At 58.2% G+C, this 17,718-nt stretch overlaps 8 protein-coding genes across 8 annotated transcripts; 3 read left to right on the forward strand and 5 right to left on the reverse strand.

The window, feature by feature from the left end:
• Window positions 1-657: 657 nt before the first annotated feature.
• On the forward strand, window positions 658-4,552 carry F5Z01DRAFT_658545 (SNF2-family ATP dependent chromatin remodeling factor snf21). Its single transcript, XM_046263705.1, has one exon. It carries the CDS (start codon window positions 874-876, stop codon window positions 4,522-4,524), a length of 3,651 nt encoding a protein of 1,216 aa, XP_046117262.1. The 5' UTR covers window positions 658-873; the 3' UTR covers window positions 4,525-4,552.
• Window positions 4,553-5,384: 832 nt separating this feature from the next.
• On the forward strand, window positions 5,385-6,753 carry F5Z01DRAFT_675250 (uncharacterized protein; the record flags this gene model as incomplete). Its single annotated transcript, XM_046265130.1, has 4 exons — window positions 5,385-5,426; window positions 5,485-5,642; window positions 5,702-6,552; window positions 6,602-6,753. The coding sequence occupies 4 exons, from the start codon at window positions 5,385-5,387 to the stop codon at window positions 6,751-6,753; spliced, it is 1,203 nt and encodes a 400-aa protein (XP_046117263.1).
• Window positions 6,754-6,816: 63 nt separating this feature from the next.
• F5Z01DRAFT_682128 (protein tyrosine phosphatase) lies at window positions 6,817-7,488 on the reverse strand (the record flags this gene model as incomplete). Its single annotated transcript, XM_046265743.1, has 1 exon — window positions 6,817-7,488. One exon carries the CDS (start codon window positions 7,486-7,488, stop codon window positions 6,817-6,819), a length of 672 nt encoding a protein of 223 aa, XP_046117264.1.
• Window positions 7,489-8,062: 574 nt separating this feature from the next.
• F5Z01DRAFT_163779 (DNAJ domain protein Cwf23) lies at window positions 8,063-9,470 on the reverse strand. The gene has a single exon (XM_046257833.1). It carries the CDS (start codon window positions 9,269-9,271, stop codon window positions 8,450-8,452), a length of 822 nt encoding a protein of 273 aa, XP_046117265.1. The 5' UTR covers window positions 9,272-9,470; the 3' UTR covers window positions 8,063-8,449.
• A 221-nt stretch (window positions 9,471-9,691) lies between these two features.
• On the reverse strand, window positions 9,692-11,444 carry F5Z01DRAFT_637595 (uncharacterized protein; the record flags this gene model as incomplete). Its single annotated transcript, XM_046262297.1, has 4 exons — window positions 9,692-10,359; window positions 10,416-10,642; window positions 10,698-11,110; window positions 11,175-11,444. The coding sequence occupies 4 exons, from the start codon at window positions 11,442-11,444 to the stop codon at window positions 9,692-9,694; spliced, it is 1,578 nt and encodes a 525-aa protein (XP_046117266.1).
• A 160-nt stretch (window positions 11,445-11,604) lies between these two features.
• Window positions 11,605-13,252, reverse strand: F5Z01DRAFT_163471 (uncharacterized protein). The gene has a single exon (XM_046257829.1). The coding sequence runs from the start codon at window positions 12,988-12,990 to the stop codon at window positions 11,839-11,841; it is 1,152 nt and encodes a 383-aa protein (XP_046117267.1). The 5' UTR covers window positions 12,991-13,252; the 3' UTR covers window positions 11,605-11,838.
• Window position 13,253: 1 nt separating this feature from the next.
• F5Z01DRAFT_163697 (uncharacterized protein) lies at window positions 13,254-14,501 on the forward strand. Its single transcript, XM_046257831.1, has one exon. The coding sequence runs from the start codon at window positions 13,516-13,518 to the stop codon at window positions 14,227-14,229; it is 714 nt and encodes a 237-aa protein (XP_046117268.1). The 5' UTR covers window positions 13,254-13,515; the 3' UTR covers window positions 14,230-14,501.
• Window positions 14,288-17,035, reverse strand: F5Z01DRAFT_163355 (uncharacterized protein). Its single transcript, XM_046257828.1, has 7 exons — window positions 16,615-17,035; window positions 16,451-16,560; window positions 15,566-16,396; window positions 15,061-15,485; window positions 14,804-15,008; window positions 14,597-14,749; window positions 14,288-14,545 (listed from the first exon to the last, which is right to left on the reverse strand). The coding sequence occupies exons 1-7, from the start codon at window positions 16,726-16,728 to the stop codon at window positions 14,347-14,349; spliced, it is 2,037 nt and encodes a 678-aa protein (XP_046117269.1). The 5' UTR covers window positions 16,729-17,035; the 3' UTR covers window positions 14,288-14,346.
• Between the last annotated feature and the right edge of the window lie 683 nt (window positions 17,036-17,718).

Below are 17,718 nucleotides of genomic sequence, written 5' to 3' on the forward strand. Positions count from 1 at the left end.
ACACACCCCCACAAAAAATACCAAACACCCCCCCCCCCCCCCCCCCCCCCTGTGTCATGTTCTTCAACCTCATCTCTTTCTTTTTTTGCCCCCCCCCCCCCCCCCCCCCCCCCCCCCGGAATCGCGCTCCTCGAACGCGACTAGGGCGCATTTGCCAACGCCGGAGCTTTCATCTGGTCCACTCGACACTTCACCTGCGCATTATTAATAGTCAAACGTCGCTCTTCCAGCACCGCATACCCCGTCGCTTCCGCCGCTCGATATGCGCCTGTCGATACATAGTACGATTTAATATACTGATTGGGTGTTAGTCGGTCGAGGACCATCTAGGATCACCACCATGGCTTCGGTTCAGGGAGCTCCCGGGGTTCAGCACCCCGGTGCGCCGATGGTCATGAACGCAACCAAGCAGCAAGCTGAGGAAGTCTTCAAGGTATGCCGTCGAAGGTGTCGCAGTTGCCGGTTCACACGCGCTAACTGGTTGCTCAGAAACTCAAGCAGATGAGGGACAATGGCGTGTCCAACACTGATCCAGATTTCATGAAGGCCACGCAATGGTTGACGCAGTTCCAGCAGCAGCACCAAATGCGCAAGAACAAGCAGCAGCTCATGCAACAGCAACAGCAACAGCAGCAGCAGCAGCAGCAGCAGGCGGCCGCCGCCGCTGCCGCCACTGCCAACGGCAACCTGAACGGTGCGCCAAATGCGGCAGCTCACCAACACAATCAAAACTCGACTTCGAACGCTGCCGGTGCGACGCCATCAAGTGGCACGAACGCGTCCGCCCCTGCGAATGGGCCGTCGAACTCGTCCAACAGTCACTTTTCGCAGGAACAGCTTGGCTTGCTCCGAACCCAGATCTCAGCGTTCAAGATGCTGGGAAAGAATGCCGGACTTCCTGTCGGTCTGCAACGATCCATCTTCCACCAACGTCAAAAACGCCAGGCCGCTCCGACCGTTGCGTCGAGCGCCGCACCGAAATCCGAGCCCAGCGAACAAGACGACAAGGACAAGGGTGTAGCAGGTCATGGCGAGGCTGCACCAGACGCCGATGAGTCGGCGCCTCCCAAACCTCACAAGTACAAGACTGTCAAATCACCCACGAGCATGCTTCAGCCGACAATCAAGCACTTTGAACACTCACAACGCAAGAATCGCTGGTTCATCCCGGGGGCTTTTCCCACCGGCATCGACTTTGATCACTTGCGGTACGAGAGGGAGGTCGTCGTGTTCAACAGGATGAGCCAGAGATACAACGATCTGAAGAACCTCCCTGGGAACATGGCTCACTGGGACACAACGAAGGACGAGGTGGAAGCTGACGATGCTCTGAAACGAAAGGCGATCATCGAGATGAAGGCCCTCGCTCTATACGCAAAGCAACGAGCTCTGCGCGAGAAGATTGGGCGGCAGATGATGCACTACGACAACTTGGCCATGACCACAAATCGTTCGCACTACCGCCGCATGAAGAAGCAGAACGTTAGGGAGGCTCGCATCACCGAGAAACTTGAGAAGCAGCAGCGGGATGCCCGGGAGAACCGCGAGAAGAAGAAGCACATTGACTTCCTCCACGCCATCACTCACCACAGACAAGAGATCATCGACTCGAATCAGAGCCAGAAGACGAAATTCCACAAGCTCAGCCGCCTCATGTTCTCTCAGCACTTCAACATTGAGAAGGAAGAGCAGAAGCGCATCGAGAGGACCGCGAAGCAGCGTCTGCAAGCGCTCAAGGCCAACGATGAAGAGGCGTACCTCAAGCTGCTCGACCAGGCCAAGGACACCCGTATCACACACTTACTCAAGCAGACCGACGGTTTCTTGCATCAACTTGCGTCCTCCGTCAAGTCGCAGCAGCGCGCAGCTGCCGAGCGGTACGGAAACGACATGGAAGACTTCAAGGAGGACGACGAGCTGGAAGATGAGGAGGGCAACAGCAAGAAGATTGACTACTACGCTGTGGCCCATCGCGTCCGTGAGGAGGTCACTGAGCAGGCTAACATCCTGGTCGGCGGCACTCTGAAGGAGTACCAGATCAAGGGTCTTCAGTGGATGATTTCGCTTTACAACAACAACCTCAACGGTATTCTTGCCGACGAGATGGGTCTTGGAAAGACGATTCAGACCATCAGTCTCATCACCTACCTGATTGAGAGGAAACAGCAGGCCGGGCCATACCTGGTCATCGTGCCGCTGAGTACCTTGACCAACTGGAATCTCGAGTTTGAGAAATGGGCGCCATCCGTCAGCCGCATCGTCTACAAGGGTCCGCCTAATGCTCGAAAGACCCAACAAGAGAAGATCCGCCAGGGGCGCTTCCAGGTCCTGCTCACGACGTACGAGTACATTATCAAAGACCGTCCTATCCTGAGCAAGATCAAATGGTTCCACATGATCATTGACGAAGGTCACCGCATGAAGAACAGCAACTCGAAGCTGAGCGCCACCATCTCCCAGTACTACCACACCCGTTTCCGCCTCATCCTCACGGGTACCCCCCTCCAGAACAACCTCTCCGAACTGTGGGCCATGCTCAACTTCGTGCTGCCCAATATCTTCAAGTCGGTCAAGACATTTGATGAATGGTTCAACACTCCGTTTGCCAACACCGGTGGGCAGGACAAGATGGAGCTCACAGAAGAAGAGCAGATTCTCGTCATTCGCCGTCTCCACAAGGTCCTTCGACCCTTCTTGTTGCGTCGTCTCAAGAAGGATGTCGAGAAGGACTTGCCTGACAAGACGGAGAAGGTGGTCAAATGCAAGTTCTCTGCTCTCCAGGCCAAGCTCCACAAGCAAATGTCAACACACAACCGCCTTATTGTTAGTGACGGCAAGGGTGGCAAGACAAATGCTCGTGGTCTCAGCAACATGATTATGCAGTTGCGTAAGCTCTGCAACCATCCGTTTGTCTTTGATGAGGTGGAAAACGTCATGAACCCTCTCAATATCAGCAACGACATGCTGTGGCGAACGTCTGGCAAGTTTGAGCTTTTGGACAGGATTCTTCCCAAGTACCAAGCGAGTGGGCATCGTGTTCTCATGTTCTTCCAGATGACTGCCATTATGGATATCATGGAGGACTACTTGCGATACAGGAGTTTCGAGTACCTGCGTCTGGATGGTACGACCAAATCAGACGAGCGCTCGGACCTCCTTCGGGAGTTCAACGCACCCGACTCCAAGTACTTTATGTTCTTGCTGTCCACACGTGCTGGTGGTCTCGGTCTCAACCTGCAGACCGCCGACACGGTCATCATCTACGACTCTGACTGGAATCCTCACCAAGATTTACAGGCGCAAGATCGTGCTCATCGTATCGGTCAGAAGAACGAGGTGCGCATCCTGCGTCTGATCACTTCGGGGTCGGTAGAAGAGAAGATCTTGGAACGCGCTCGGTTCAAGCTTGACATGGATGGCAAGGTCATCCAAGCTGGTCGTTTCGATAACAAATCATCAGAGACGGACCGTGACGCCATGCTCCGGACGTTGCTTGAGACGGCGGACATGGCAGAAGGTGGTGGCGAGGAGGACATGGAGGATGAGGAGCTCAACATGATGCTCGCGCGTAACGACGGGGAGCTCGCTCTTTTCCAAAAGATGGATGAAGAACGCGCCCTTGACCCCATCTACGGCCGCAAAGGAGGCAAGGGCAAACCTCGCCTCATCCAAGAAGAAGAGCTTCCGGACATCTACCTGAATGAAGACAATGGCGAGGAGGAGCAGACGGAAGAAGTCATCCTGGGCCGTGGTGCTCGTGAGCGTACCAAGGTCAAATACGACGACGGTCTCACCGAGGAGCAATGGGTCATGGCGGTTGACGATGACGAGGACTCGCCCGAAGCCGCGGCTGCACGCAAGGCCGACAAGAAGGACCGACGAGAACAGAATAGGCTCAAGAAGAGTGCTATTTTCAACTCGATGGACGAGTCGCCTGTCCCTAGTAGGGCTAGCACCGAAGAGGTCGAGACGCCCAAAAAGCGCGGGCGCAAGCCGGGCAGCAAAAACGAGAAACGCAAGGCGGAAGAAGGCGATGACGAGCCGCCAGCGAAGAAGCGGCGCGGACCGCAGGGGCGGCCGAGCAAGGCCAACCTCCAGGCGTCCGCCAACGCACCTAAGCTGGCACCCGAGGTGCGCGCCACTCTGCAAGGCAGCCTCAAGAGACTCTACGACCAGCTCATGGAGATGGAGGTGGACGACTTTGAGCCTCTCGAGGGCGAAGACGACGAGTCCGAGCCTGGCAAACGCCTCATCATTGCACCGTTTGTGAAACTACCGTCGAAGCGCGACTTCCCGCACTACTTTGTGGTGATACAGCAACCCATCTGCATGGATCACATCAAGGCACGCATCAAGAAGGAGCAGTATGGTTCTCTGGGCGACATGCGCCGGGATGTTGAGCTCCTCATCAACAACTGCAAGACTTTCAACGAGGATGGCAGCGTTTTGCATGAAGATGCCAAGACCATTGAGGTGAGTGATATTATGTTGATTGAATCTGTGATTACAACAGCGGCTAACTAGGACACAGGCATTCTTCAAAAGCAAGTTCGAGGAAGAACTGGACGCACATGCCGAGCTCCGGGAACTGGAAGACGGCGGCAAGGCCGGGTCTGCGGCGCCCTCAGGCAACGGGGACAGCACACCACAGCACAGCGGCACGCGCATCAAGCTGATCTCGAACAGCTCACGAGTCGGGACGGGCACCAGCACGGCGCCACAGAGTGACGAGGACTAGAGTGCCCAGTTCCGGATGCTCAAGGAGCTCTATCAATGACTTGGAAGGGTGTGTGATGGTGCCTCGTGCCCCCGCGAGAGAGACCTACACGCCCACGCAGTATTGCGGCGCAGAATGTCGGCCAAGTCGCGCGCGCGCGCACAGGGAACATTACACGAGACGGATATGATGCACTTTAGGAACGTTCTTGGATGGGCGTCTGCTGCGCCTGGCGTTTTTGGCGAAGGGCACGGGGTGGGCGTTTTATTGACATAAAGTGTTGTACTCTTCAGGGATCAGGAGGAGGGTGAATGGGTGAATTGATGGTATGATGGATGCAAGGGATATCCAGACATCAGTCGTCACATTATAAGCAAAGCCGCTGAGATGCCCGCTGTATGTAAAATGTATTCTAATAGATGCTCTTGCAGCAGCTAGCTGGCTTGGGGATGGGAATGTGTATCCAGACTGTGATATAGTGCGTGCGTAATACGAATACTCACCATCGACGTGGAATGCGGTTATCTAAGTTTCGACGGTGGTTGCTGTTTGCTACTGCCTGCTGTGCTGCCCCTCCATGTCATGTCCTCTCCATGTGATCTCATCAACGTCACATCGACTTGAATCCTCCCACTCCATACATGTATGTCAGTAGCGTGGCAGCACCATGAAGAAGACGCTGCTGCTCTGTTTCATCCACGGATTCAAGGTATGGCGCGACCTGCATTACATTATGCATAAGCCAATAAGCTAACCTCGCTTGCCAGGGTGGGGAGCAAACGTTTGGGAACAAGTACCAGTTCGCAGAGCATCTTCGCGCGCTCGTCGCCAAGGACCTGCCCAAGATCAATGTCAAAGTTCTGGTGTACCCTCCCTATGAGACGCGCGGCGATCTGGGCGATGCCGTCAGCCGTTTCCGCGGATGGTAATCCCATTCCCAATTGTGACGAGGTATCCCCCCAACAAGCTGACCGAACGAACCAGGCTGGAGGAAAAGGTCATCGACATCGAGGTGGACGCGCAAACGCCGTCGCCGACCGTCGACCCGTCCGTCCGGACCATCCTGATCGGACACTCCATGGGCGGCATCGTGGCGGCCGAGACGGTGATTGCGCTCGCGTCGGAGAAGCCCATCTACTCAGAGGACGGCATCCAGAAGGACGACAAGACGACGACGACGTTCAACGCGCTCATGTTCCCCTACATACAGGGTGTCCTGGCGTTTGACACCCCCTACCTGGGCATCTCCCCCGGCGTGGTCGCGCACGGCGCAGAGGGTCACTATCAGAATGCGGCGGCAGCCGTGCAGCAGCTGGGCGGTCTCGGTTCGCTCTGGGGCGCGACGCAGTCGGGGAAGCAGGGCGCCACCAGCAGAGCAGCGCCTCCCAAGACCGCAGGCGCCCTCCCAGCCCCCGAGTCAGGCGCAAACAAGAACGACGGCGGCGGCTGGGGCGCGTGGGGCAAGGTGGCCATGTTCGCGGGCGCGGGCGCAGCAGTCGCGGCAGGAAGCGCTGCCGCGTGGATGAACCGCGACCAGATCACGTCGGGCTGGACCTGGGTGTCCTCCCACCTGGAGTTTGTGGGGTGTCTGGCGCGGGCGGAGGAGCTGAAGAAGCGGGTGCGCTTCATGGTGCGGCTCGGGGAGGAGGTCGACGTCGGGTTTGCGAATCTGTACACGCGCCTGGGCAAGGCGGCGCCGAGCAAGCAGGTGAGCATGGTCGGGACCGTGCTGGGGCGGGAGAGGACGTTTTGCAACCTGCCGAGTAAGATGGCCGCTGGCACGTGGAAGGAGGCTGTCAATGATAAGGCCAAGGACGAGACGGAGGCGCATATGGGTGAGTTCGTTTACGATACGTGCCATGGACACGGACTAACAGGACATAGGCATGTTTGAGCCAAACGAGAACCCTGGGTACGAGCGTCTATCGCAAGACGCAAAGGATCTGATTGTCGAATGGCTTCAAAACGATTGGTACCAGACAAGCGCAGAGCAGCGGCCAATGCTGGAAGAGTCAAGTGATAGGATTGATCTTTGATCATCGAGTCTAGCTAGCTGTCTCCTCTACCAAAAACGCCGATACCCCCCCTTTTTTATTCATTTACTGCGTCGCCTTGCCGTCCTTCTGCTTCAAGCCGCGCATGACCTTGCTCCTCTGCTTCATCATGTACGTGAAGAGGATGTACGAGCCAGGCACGTAGACAGCCAGGACGCCGGCGAGCGCGTAGTACGCGGCCGGGCCGTAGGCCTTGGTCGCGGGCTCCATGGCCTTGTAGATGAGCATGCACTCGCTGGTGATGCCGACGGGGTAGAGGACGAAGAAGGTGTTGTAGCGCAGCCAGGTGATGGGGTAGAAGGCGTCGTTGCCGACCGAGAGGGTGACGGCGAAGAAGGAGTAGCGGATGACCTCGGTGAGGGACCAGGCGAGGAGCATGGAGGCGTAGAAGGGGTCGAGGGCGACGTGGGGGAAGGGGTGGACGATGCCCCAGACGAGGAGGAGGCGGGAGGAGACCTGCATGATGGTCGTGAAGACGGGGGCGCGCACGATGCCGAGCAGAGAGTGCAGGATCTCGAGGGCGGCGGCCGTCTGCGTCCACTTTGTCCACTCGCCCACCTCGGCGAGGACATGGGTCGGTCCGCGCGTGGTGACGGCCTTGACGGTGCTCGAGAGGACGACGGACCAGGCAAAGGCGGAGACGACGTTGTAGAGGACGAGGTAGTTCGTCTTGAGGGCCGACGCGGGCTTGCGCTGGGGGTTGGAGGGTCGTGCCATTGTGTCGTGAGACGGTACTGTCGAGGAGCGTGGTGGACGGATTGGCTTGTCTTGGTTGCTTGGAGGAGAGGAGAGGAAAGGAAAGGAAAGGAGCTGGTGGATGCCGAGGTGGGTGGATTGGATGGTGAGAGCTTCTCGACGCGACAGACAGGCGTTCAACAAATTTGGCGCGCGGGTGACGGTGACCCACCCACGTGCACCCAACATGTCGGTACTTAGGTAAGGTAGCTACTACACTCGGCACTTTGCAGCGAATACTGTTCAAGAAGACTCTGTATTGTTTAAATATCAGATGAGACTGCGCAGGCACGTCTGCATTTTAAAGAGCATTTATGTTCTGCGGAGAGCAATTGGGTGCAAGGGCACTTGTATACGCTGATGTTGCCCATGAACAGCCTCCCAGGCGCTGCATGAGGTTCGTAGATGTAACAGTCTGTCCAGCGTGTGCCTATCTGAGTTGAGGCCACATCACCCGTCGCCCCCTTTGCAATTCCCGGAGAGCAGAGCGCCAGTCTCACTCCCAGCTCTCGCTTGTCGAGGGCTGAATCACTGCTGGCGCTGAGGGGCGCATATATGGGCTGCCTGTAGCTCCTGGCATTGAACCCTGACGTTGCGGCAAGCTGCATTGGTAGATGGCTCCTTGCTCAATGAAGGGACTGTGTTCACTCTCCCGTGTGCACTCTTTGTACTCTTCTCGCGACCAAGGTGGTGCGTGCGCAAGAGACGGGCGGGTAGAGGCATCGCGAGGGACTCCCTCTTGAAAGCGGAACAAGCCAAGGACAAGAATGCTTCTCGCCTGAACAGCCATAGCCTGGTGAAGCCCAATAGACGCGCGCCGTGAAGACGAGGCTTGATGTCACTGAACGGATGCCCTTGCACCAGCCGAGGCAGAGTGACCATCTGGAGAGCTGGGCGATGGCATACCACGGTGCAGGTTTGGCCATGCTTCCCACTGATGATTTCACACCGCCGTCTCCTGTCGATACTTGTTCTCAGCCTCGGCAATCAAGCGACGCGCTTCCTGCACCTCGCGCTCCGCGTCTTGAACCTCATCCACAGGCGCATCCTCCATCTTGGCCACGTTCCGCGCATTCTGCACCGCCCTAAGCTTGTCGCATACCAGCTGCCAGTACGGCTTCTGCCCCGCGCCAACATCGACCATATAGCTCCCCGGCACCAGGACGACCCCATTGACCGGTCCCGACGGCCGGCCAGCCGCCTTCATGGACTCCTTGGCCTGCCTGCGTCGGTTCTTCTCCTCCTTCTTCTCCTTGAGCCGTCTCTTGGCCTCGAGGAGATCCTTCATCTCCTGGTCCGCATCGGCCTGCCGCCTGGTCTCCTCCTCCCGCATGCGCTGCGCCTCGGCGAGCCTCGCGCGCTCCTTCTCGAGCGCCTCGCGGTCGCGCTGCGTCTTCTCCTGCTGCGCGACCCGGGCCGCCAGCTCCGCCGCCTCCAGATCGTCGGCGTACTTCCGTCGCTCGCGGTCAAAGGCTTCGCGCTCCTGCTTCCGTAGCAGCTTCGCCTTCATGGCGCGCTCGTAGGTGGCGCGCGCCCCATCGTCGGCGAGAATGTCGCGCGCGCGCTCGAGGAGCTCCCATTTCTCTGCGTCAAAGTTGTCGCGGGCCTTGTCGGGGTGGTACTTGACGGAGGCCTTGCGCCATGCGCGCTGAATGTCCTCCTTGGCTGTGAGGGCGTCTATGGAGAGCAAGTCGAAGAGATCAATGTTCTTGTCGGCGTACTCGCTCGCCAGACGGAGCAGATCCGCCTTGTTGTCGTCGCTCATCGTCTCGGGCGGTAGTAGAGAGGTCTGGGCAGGGTATTGGCGATGCCAGCTTCCCTCTGTAGCGGCAAAGTCAACACTTGAAGTTTGGGTTGATGAGTCTTGGTGAGCTCGAGGTGAGTCTTCTTGATGCACGTGACGCGAGCTTAAAAAGCGGGTCTGTACAGTACGTACCTCAGGCACTTTACTCTATCGCAAGGACAACCACTCGTATTCAACTTCCATGAGGCTGCCCAAGTATCCAGGCTCTGGTCGTTAATTTAATTCTGCTGAGAGACTCCATGGCTCGAACGCTGCATCTTTCGTATCGTTAGCTACCTCGTTGACCCATAAAAGCCTGTTCCCTATGCAGACGAAGACCAGCCTGGGCAGCAGATACAGACATTATATTCGAGGCGGGTATCTTTCCCAGCTACATCACCGCTATCGACCAATACTCTTATTCAACCTCCGCGGCCCTCGGCGTCCAGCAAAGTCATACACGTTCGGATGCCCTCCCGACAGCTTCAAGACATATATCTCATACGGACCCAACGGCTCCTCCACCATGATCCTCTCCCGCCGACTCGGCGGCCCCTCCCTATCGCTGCCCACGTACTCCCACACCCACCGGCCGCGATCCTGCGGCTCCCAGTCCGGATGCCCTGGGATCGGGTCAAAGAACGTCTGCTTGGTGAGCTTCAGCCGCCACCTGCGCAGGGCGGCGCACGTCCAGACGCCGTTGTCGTTGATGCCCAGGCCCTGGCAGGCGAGACGCACCCGCACCGAGCTGTGGATGCGCTCGTTGGTGTCGCGGAGGAAATGGCGTGTCGGCCTCTGCGTCTTGGGGTTGATCTGCTTGTACATGCCCGGCGTCCTGGGTGTCTCGCCCGCCAGCTTGTACAAGAGGCTGGCATCAGCCGCAATCTTCCCCAGCGCCCAAGGGCGCAGAGGCTCGTTGTTCTCGTAGATGGGTTCTATGGCCCAGATCGGTCCCGGAACGCGCAGTGTCTTTGCCAGCGTCTCGTAGTACTCGCTCGTCTGTCTGATCACGCGATCCAGGGAGTCGTGGTCAAACTCAACACCTACAGACGCCATCTGGTCCATCATCCCTGTTGCAATTACTGTCAGCGCTACTGTCCGAGCGCAGTCCGAATCCAGAACTCACAGGCCAGTGTGCAGTTGGCCATGCCCTGGTCGGGCCAGCCGCCGCCACAGTTCCCGTGATTGCCGGGGAACCAGACCTGGCGAAGGTCGGTGGGATCCCTCTCGTCGTTGGCGCGCTCCCACACGGCGGGGCTGAACGGGCTGCGCGTCTCGTCCAGCGCCAGTGCTTGGAACGCGTGCTCGATGCGGTTGTTGAGCGACGTGTCGTGCCATCGAAACGTGCTACACCTGTCAGTGAAAGAGAAGTCCCCCGGGATGTGGAGGAACTTATTCGTTGTTGGACGGCCTTATGCCAAGTTTGTCCAGCCAGGTGATGTTGGGGATCCCAAGACTGCCCACAGTGTCCCACACACAGACGCCCTTGATCTTGATAAGCTTGCCATCACCCTGCCACACCCTGGTGTAGCCCATCTCCTCGAGCCGCGCCCGATATTCCCGCGCGGCATCTGGGCCCTTGGGTTTGTTCGGGAACGGCACCGTGGGATACGGGTCGTCGTAGTCGTCGTCCTGCCAGTGTTGCATGTCGGTGAAGATGATGTAAAAGTGCTCGACGCCTTCGCGGGTGAGAAGGCCCAGATTGCTCACCATGCCGGCGACGGACCTCGCCGTGAAGGCGCCTCTCGAGAAGCCGACGAGGAAGATCTCGTCGCCGTCCATGTAATTGGCGCACAGGTACGAGTATGCCTCACGCACGCGCTGCGAATCTGTCAGAACCATTCGGCCAGCTCGAGGTCGTACAGCGAGCAGCGTCGCGTCTCACCTCGGACAGCCCTAGCCCAAAGGCACCACCGGTAATCGTGTCCACGGTGCTACTGCCGGTCCCGACGCCCGACTCGTAGGAGATGATCTGGAGTCGGCCATCCGAGCAGCGCCGCTTGAAGCAGCGGGAGATGCGCGTCACGTTGGACGGCACCTGCAGCGTCCCGTGCGATGAGAAGAGGCCGGACTTTTGGTAGCCATTGTCAGAATCCATCCAGGTGCCATCGAGGCACAGGATCATTCGCTTGCCCAATGAAGCTGGGCACGCCATGGGATGATGAGCATTCTCTCAGATCAGTGAGATGGAGAGGGTAGCTCAAGTCCGGGTTGATCATGAGGACGATTCCCAGCCTCACAATAATAAGCGTGTATGCATTGGGCAATTTGGGCACCTCCGCCTCGGAATGGCTAATACGACGTGGCGCACATCATACGCTAGACATCATGTCGGTGAGCAATAATAAGCTGACAAGACTATGCAGTTTGAAAACTCGGAAACATCCGATCGAGTTGTTTCTGACGACACCAGCACGTGTACGCGACAGCTGGAGTCGGATAAGCAACTCGACACGCCTCACACACAGCCCTGCCTCCAAGTAGCAATCGCCCATCATTGCGAGTCTAGCGTACAATGCTGTCTATACACTACTATTCGTACAATTCGTTTACCTCGACGCCGCATGCGCATCCAAGCCCTGCTGTATCCACTCGGGGACAAAGGCCTTGACCTTGACGCCCGTCTTCTCGCCTTCCTCCCCCCATTCCAGCACAAACTCATCCTGGGGGTTGAATGTCGCCGCCGCCGTCTCGCCCGGCAGCGTCGTCCCCGTCATGATCTCAAGCCGGCACAGGCCCAGCCCAACGTTGCCGACGCCCCGCAGCCATTTACCCGCGCTGCGCCCGCGCCTCTCGAAACGACCTATGCTGGTCTCAGCGGGGACGTCCTGGGCGGCGGTGCTCGAAGGGTCGTAGGTGAGCGCCTCGGGGGCGGGCGCGTCCTTGTCGTACACGATACAGGGCAGGATACGCTTCCGCACGATGCCGCGGTGCTTGGTGCGGATGGTGAGCTCCTGTCCGACGTAGCAGCCCTTGTGCCACTCGATGCCGTTCATAAAGTCCATATTGCTCTCCTGCGGCAGGGCGTGCTCGCGCAGAATCTCAGACTGGCCTTCGGGAACGCCTCGCAAGTACCGCCGGATCGTGTACGCATCCTCCGTCGTCTGCTCGAGATCGGCCTCGGGGGGGTTGTCGCCTAGCTGTAAGATTCGACATCCCATGTCGGCCGTTCGTGGATCTGTCAGACGTATCGAGGTGGCTGTCGGGTTGGTGTCGAGCGACGAGTCCGTCCAGGCGTGCCAGACGGAAACCTCTGCTGGATCAATTTTGCGTACATTGACCTTGGCGCGTAGCTTGTACCGCTTGATCAGTTTGGCCAGCTTGTCGATCTCCCCCGCGTCTGCCTCGATGATGTATGAGCTGCCCTCTTCTGTGCCTGCGAACCCGTTTCGGCCAGGGTAGATGAAGACATCGTGCATCACTCGGCCGGTCGCGTTGAGAAACCCAGCATAGCTCCCGTCGTCCACCGTGCGGTCATCCTTGGTCGACACATTGGCCGTGACGATGCCTTGCAGGAACTTGGCGGTGTCGGGGCCAGAGACTGAGAGGAGCTGGCGGGAGGGTAGCTTTGCGAGACCAGAAGATGGGGGCGCTGGGGGTGCTGATGCGCTGGCAAATGTACGGCGGTGCGACTGGCAGAAGAGACAGGACGGCTGTTTCGGCGCCGTCTGGGCGAGTGCGCGTTTCGTCAAGGGTCGCATGGTGGTTGCGAGCAGATGACCGATGTCAAAGCTGGGTCAAGTCTTCTCTCTCTGTACGATAGGCGATGTCATCCTTCGATGTGGTCTGTGCATTTCGATGTGGGGCGGGCTCGGTAGGGGTCCGGACTCCGACTTCACTTGATTTGACATTTGAGCGGGCAGCGTTGATTCCATTGACGTTGACACCGATTGAAGATTTCATGTTTGATTGCCTGCACTTGTGACATGCTTCGAGTGCGCTTGTGTCGCGCCCAGACAAGACGTGCTTGCTCATCGCCGGAATCGGTCAGGTGACGTCGACAGTCAGGCACACCCACACGCACGTCATTACAACAGCTGTCTCTTAGTCTTGTACACAAAGTACAAGCATGCACATTACCACAACAGATCTAAGTACGTAGGCAGCTTCGAGAAGCTCAAGGATTTTCAGGACCTGGAAGATCCTCGCTCGCGACGCTGGGAAGCGTCTACACGCTCTTCGATACGGTGACTGACCCACAGAACGACGCCGGGGGCAGCACGAACATGGCCACTCAGCATCACCCCATCTACGACGTCTTTGCACGTGTCGAGGACAACTTCAGCAAGACAGCGCTGGGCCCCTCGCGGTGGTACATTGCCACCATTGCCGCCCTCGTAGGCGGCAACGACCCTGACCTGTGCGCCAACCTCTACACCTACCTCCTCACCAAGCCTGAGTTCTCCACCCCGCCGCAGCGCCAGGCCCTCGTTCGTCGCCTGCGCGAGGCCCTCGTCAAGTCCGTCAGCATCATCGGCGTGTGTAAGCCCCTGGAGGCCATCATGGCCATCAATAGGTGCGAGAGGGACGAGGACAAGGACAGAAGCGCCACCCGCGAGGGCTGGCAGTGCGACGAGGCGAACCGCCAGCGTGGCCAGGACTGGCTGGGCACGCTCTACACGCGCGACGCGAGCCAGACGCTGGGCCTGTTTGACGACCACAAGGACTTTCAGTGGATCACCGAGAGAATCACGTATGGCCTGTACCTGAGTGATCGCCAGGTGCTGGATGATGTGGAGACGGAGATGGTCGTGCTGCCGGGCATCATGATCCAGAACTTACGGACGGAGACACACTGGCATATCCGGGGGACGCGGCGCCTGGGTGTCTCGGCGCACGACGTGAAGCTCGTGTGGGACTCGGTGCAGTTGGTTGCGGAGTATCTGGGACTGAGTTTGAACCGTGTGCCTACTGTCGAGCAGGTCGAAGGAGATGTATAGACAGGTCTTCTGCTGGTGGGTAGGACACTTATAGCATCCTGTACCGAAATGAGAGCCGACAGCTATACCGGCGCAGGAATCGATTGGAGAAGCGTCCGTGACTGATCCTCTGCCATGTCAAGGCTCCTGCAATCGACTGCACATCATCTCCGCAATCAGGCTGTCCCGGTACAAGGACGGGCTAAAGGGCGCACAGTCCTTGACGAGCTCCAGGATGGCGAGGGTCCATTGCTGATAGCCATCGGGGAGGACGACGGCGAGAGCGCCGTCATCGATGAACCGAAGACAGTACACAATGACAATCTGGCCAAAGAGCCTGCTCCCGTTAGCTTCCCGTCCGCTTCTTCGACCAAGGGTGCATGCATACTGCGAGCAGAAGGGGTATCTGATTGGCATGCAGCTCTTCATGAGCCACAGTTCGCGCACGACGTGAAGCCATTTCATGGCGGTCAGGAGCGCGTCTTTGCATCGTTCAATGTCCCTCACCGTCCTCTTCTCGGGGAAGGAGAGCATGCGATGGCTGGAGATCGTTAGCATTCAGGCATGACTACCTCTAACAGTGAAGAACTCTCACATGACGGGTCGACAGAGGTGCCACCGCAGAACAAGGTAGCGGGCCCGAATCAGGGGCGACACGAGCACGTCACGCGGGCAGCTCGGGGGGCTGGAGGCAAACTCCACGTCCGCGTTCAATGTGCTGGGCAAATGCTCTCTCCAGCGTTCGAGCTGCTGCGACAGCTCGGCGTCAAGGCCGGGACTGGGGTAGTTTCCGGAGGGATCTGTGGACGGATCAGCGACAGGTCAAGCTCATTAAAACGAGGACCAACACACGTGAGCAGTAGAGTGCTTCCTTGATGCGCGTGGTCAGGTTCCGGACGGCGACCTGGGAGAGAAAGTGGTAGTACACATCAGGCGCCTGTTGCTTCGCGTCCGAGCCTGCATGCTGGTACTGGTTACTGCTGCCCGCCGTCATCAGGTCAGCGCGCGGCAGCTCCGTGAACCTAGGCAGGGGAACGCGGTCGCGAAACGTGTCGAGACGGCTGTGTGGCAAGGCCAGCTCCTCCGTCACGACAGACTCGAGCATGATTGTGATCCAGAATAGACGGCCTTGCATGTCCGACGTCCAGGAAGCGTCCCTGGAGGTTTCGCTCGCGTCGCTCGTCTGGCTGTTTCCGTAGTAGAGCATGCAGCAATTGGCGGCGCGCGACATGCTCTCCCACCAATCGACGGGTCTCAGGAGCGAGGAGTAGTAGATTCTGCGAAACATCAGATGTCAGCATCAGCTCTTGATATAGCAAAGTATATAGTGTGTCGGAGCGTGAAGGGGGAATCCCACCCAGACAGCAGATGAAACTGGCAGTTCTGCAGCCCATGGTCGTTCGACAAGAGTCCAATCCTTCGTCTGGCCTCGTTGAAGAAGACGAGTCCCTCGATACCGTCCTGCATGTACTGCGCCGTACTCAACGTGTCCATGCGCACGTTTCCATCGTGAAAGCCAGCCTCCTCCAAGGCCCTGATGCCCCAGCAGCCCAGAGCCATCACGACCAGGACGACGCAGCTCTCCATGTCGTACCCAAAGCCGCCCGTGACGGCTTTGGCGAGCGAGCGGGCCTCGAAAAAGTCCCGGTCCAGAACGGGGTAGGCGAGGTTGAAGGAGCAAAAGTAGGCCTCGCACAGATTCCGGACCGTCGAGATGCTCAAGGTGCTGAGCGGATCAATGTGGCTCGTAGGGTTGCGAAGACCCGGTGTGGGATCCCGCTCCTTTTCGAGGGCTGTGGCATAGTCTGGCCACCCGTGCTGATGGCAGAGGTTCATAATCTCCTGCGGTAGAAACGCCCGCACCGGTTCCCACTCGAGCATGGCATGGGCACTGAAGGGAAAGGACGTCTTGTCCGGCCCGTCGTCCAGGTAGACGCTGCCTCCCGAGACGGTCGGCGTGCGCAGGTCAATGTTGGGCGTCCCGGCTTGGGCGTCCTGACGCTGTGACCCTGGCGTGTTGCCAAAGGGGTCTCTGCTGCTGCTGTCCAGGGAGTTTCGAGACTCTGCAGGTGGTGCATGTGGTGTTGGTGCGGGTGGCTGTCTGGAGTCCTGCGCCGCCGCGAGGTTCTCGACTTTTGTCTCGATGCGCTTCAAGAATCCCAGAACGGTCCCGAACGACTCTTCCTTTCTGGCTGGTGGTGAGTAGAGGTTCCTTGTACTTGACCTTTGGGAAGGAAACTACCTGGTGGCCTTTCTGTCACGATACGTGCACTCTATGCCCTGAGAGCGGCACGGGGCACAGGGGACGTCTTCATCGCACCGGGTTTTCTTGGCGCGACAGCTCTCGCAGGCCTGCGAGCATGGTCAGAGACTATGAACAGTGTGTTTTGTTATGGGCATGCAGACCTGCCGAGCTAGAAAGACCCTTGGCTTCTTGGATGGCCGCTCTGAACCAGCCTGATCGAGGTTTTGGTCTGTCGAGATGTCACGTGAAGGAGACAGCCCTGCGTTATCTGCCATGTCACAAGCAGGCGCCTACGTGCAGACCGGAGTTGGAAGAAAGACATTGGATGAAAGTGAAGCATTTCGGGCTTGGGAGTTGGTCCCCCCGACCTGCCGATTTGCGGGGCAACCCGAGGGCTCTCATTGGCCCACGATGCTCGACATTCGCTATCTCAGGTCTTATGTACTGTAGTTGCTGTGGTGATGTTTAACAAGCATATCGCTTAGAAACTTCTCTCAGTTAATATCGCAGGCCTCACAAAGCCTGTCGCTGTCGACATCCCTGCGCAAACAGTCCTTCTATCGAATGCCGGCACCTCGCACACCGCATGCGCCCGTCGCTCAAGGCGTCAAGATGAGCAGAATGTCTTGCTGGCTCAGCAATGCGGCACAGGGTCTCACTCGCCCCGACACTAGCACCCGTACTACGTACACCGCCTCCACGTATGCAACAGCTGCAAACGCAAGGGTCCAGAACGGTGAAATATCAATGTCCAGGACAGGATCAAACGAGCAATTCCGCCACTGTCAGATGTCAGTCCGCAGTGCACGTGTACACAGCCCGAAGATATTGATCCAGAAGGGATGACAGTCTATCTACGTATTTATCCATGATCTACGATGATCAAGATTCACCTTGATTCACCTGTCTTGAGTTTATCTGATAGTCGCCCAAAGGCGCAAGAGGCGTGCCGATCGCCGTCGCAGGGCTGCCCTCGCCAGGCTCCATCAGCCCGATCCCGATACCGACCGGGGCGGAGATCCGGCCATTGAGATGACTCCGCGTACGCACATTGGCTGCGTCCGGCCGTACGTGCCTGGATTCGTGGATTGACCGCCCAGATGCTGGAGCCTGGACGGTTATCAGTGTCGATGGTGGGTGCATAAGATGGAACCCTGTTGAGCAGCAACGGATGAAAAAACTGGAAGGCCATGACCACGACGCGCGGAAGGGGCCAATTGCTGGCCTATCGATCGACAGGCCATTGACCACCGCCAGCGCAGCAC

Source organism: Emericellopsis atlantica (genome assembly GCF_019669845.1).
Source record: "Emericellopsis atlantica unplaced genomic scaffold F5Z01scaffold_17, whole genome shotgun sequence".
In the NCBI taxonomy this organism is placed as follows: domain Eukaryota; kingdom Fungi; phylum Ascomycota; class Sordariomycetes; order Hypocreales; family Bionectriaceae; genus Emericellopsis; species Emericellopsis atlantica.

Coding starts and splice junctions, on each gene's coding strand:
- F5Z01DRAFT_658545 (XM_046263705.1), top strand. CDS start 874: ATGCTGGGAAAGAATGCCGGACTTCCTGTCGGTCTGCAACGATCCATC.
- F5Z01DRAFT_163779 (XM_046257833.1), bottom strand. CDS start 9,271: ATGAGCGACGACAACAAGGCGGATCTGCTCCGTCTGGCGAGCGAGTAC.
- F5Z01DRAFT_163471 (XM_046257829.1), bottom strand. CDS start 12,990: ATGCGACCCTTGACGAAACGCGCACTCGCCCAGACGGCGCCGAAACAG.
- F5Z01DRAFT_163697 (XM_046257831.1), top strand. CDS start 13,516: ATGGCCACTCAGCATCACCCCATCTACGACGTCTTTGCACGTGTCGAG.
- F5Z01DRAFT_163355 (XM_046257828.1), bottom strand. CDS start 16,728: ATGGCAGATAACGCAGGGCTGTCTCCTTCACGTGACATCTCGACAGAC. Junction 16,397..16,450: donor CGTGACAGAAAGGCCACCAG/GTAGTTTCCTTC, acceptor ACCACCAGCCAG/AAAGGAAGAGTCGTTCGGGA. Junction 14,750..14,803: donor CACCTCTGTCGACCCGTCAT/GTGAGAGTTCTT, acceptor AACGATCTCCAG/CCATCGCATGCTCTCCTTCC.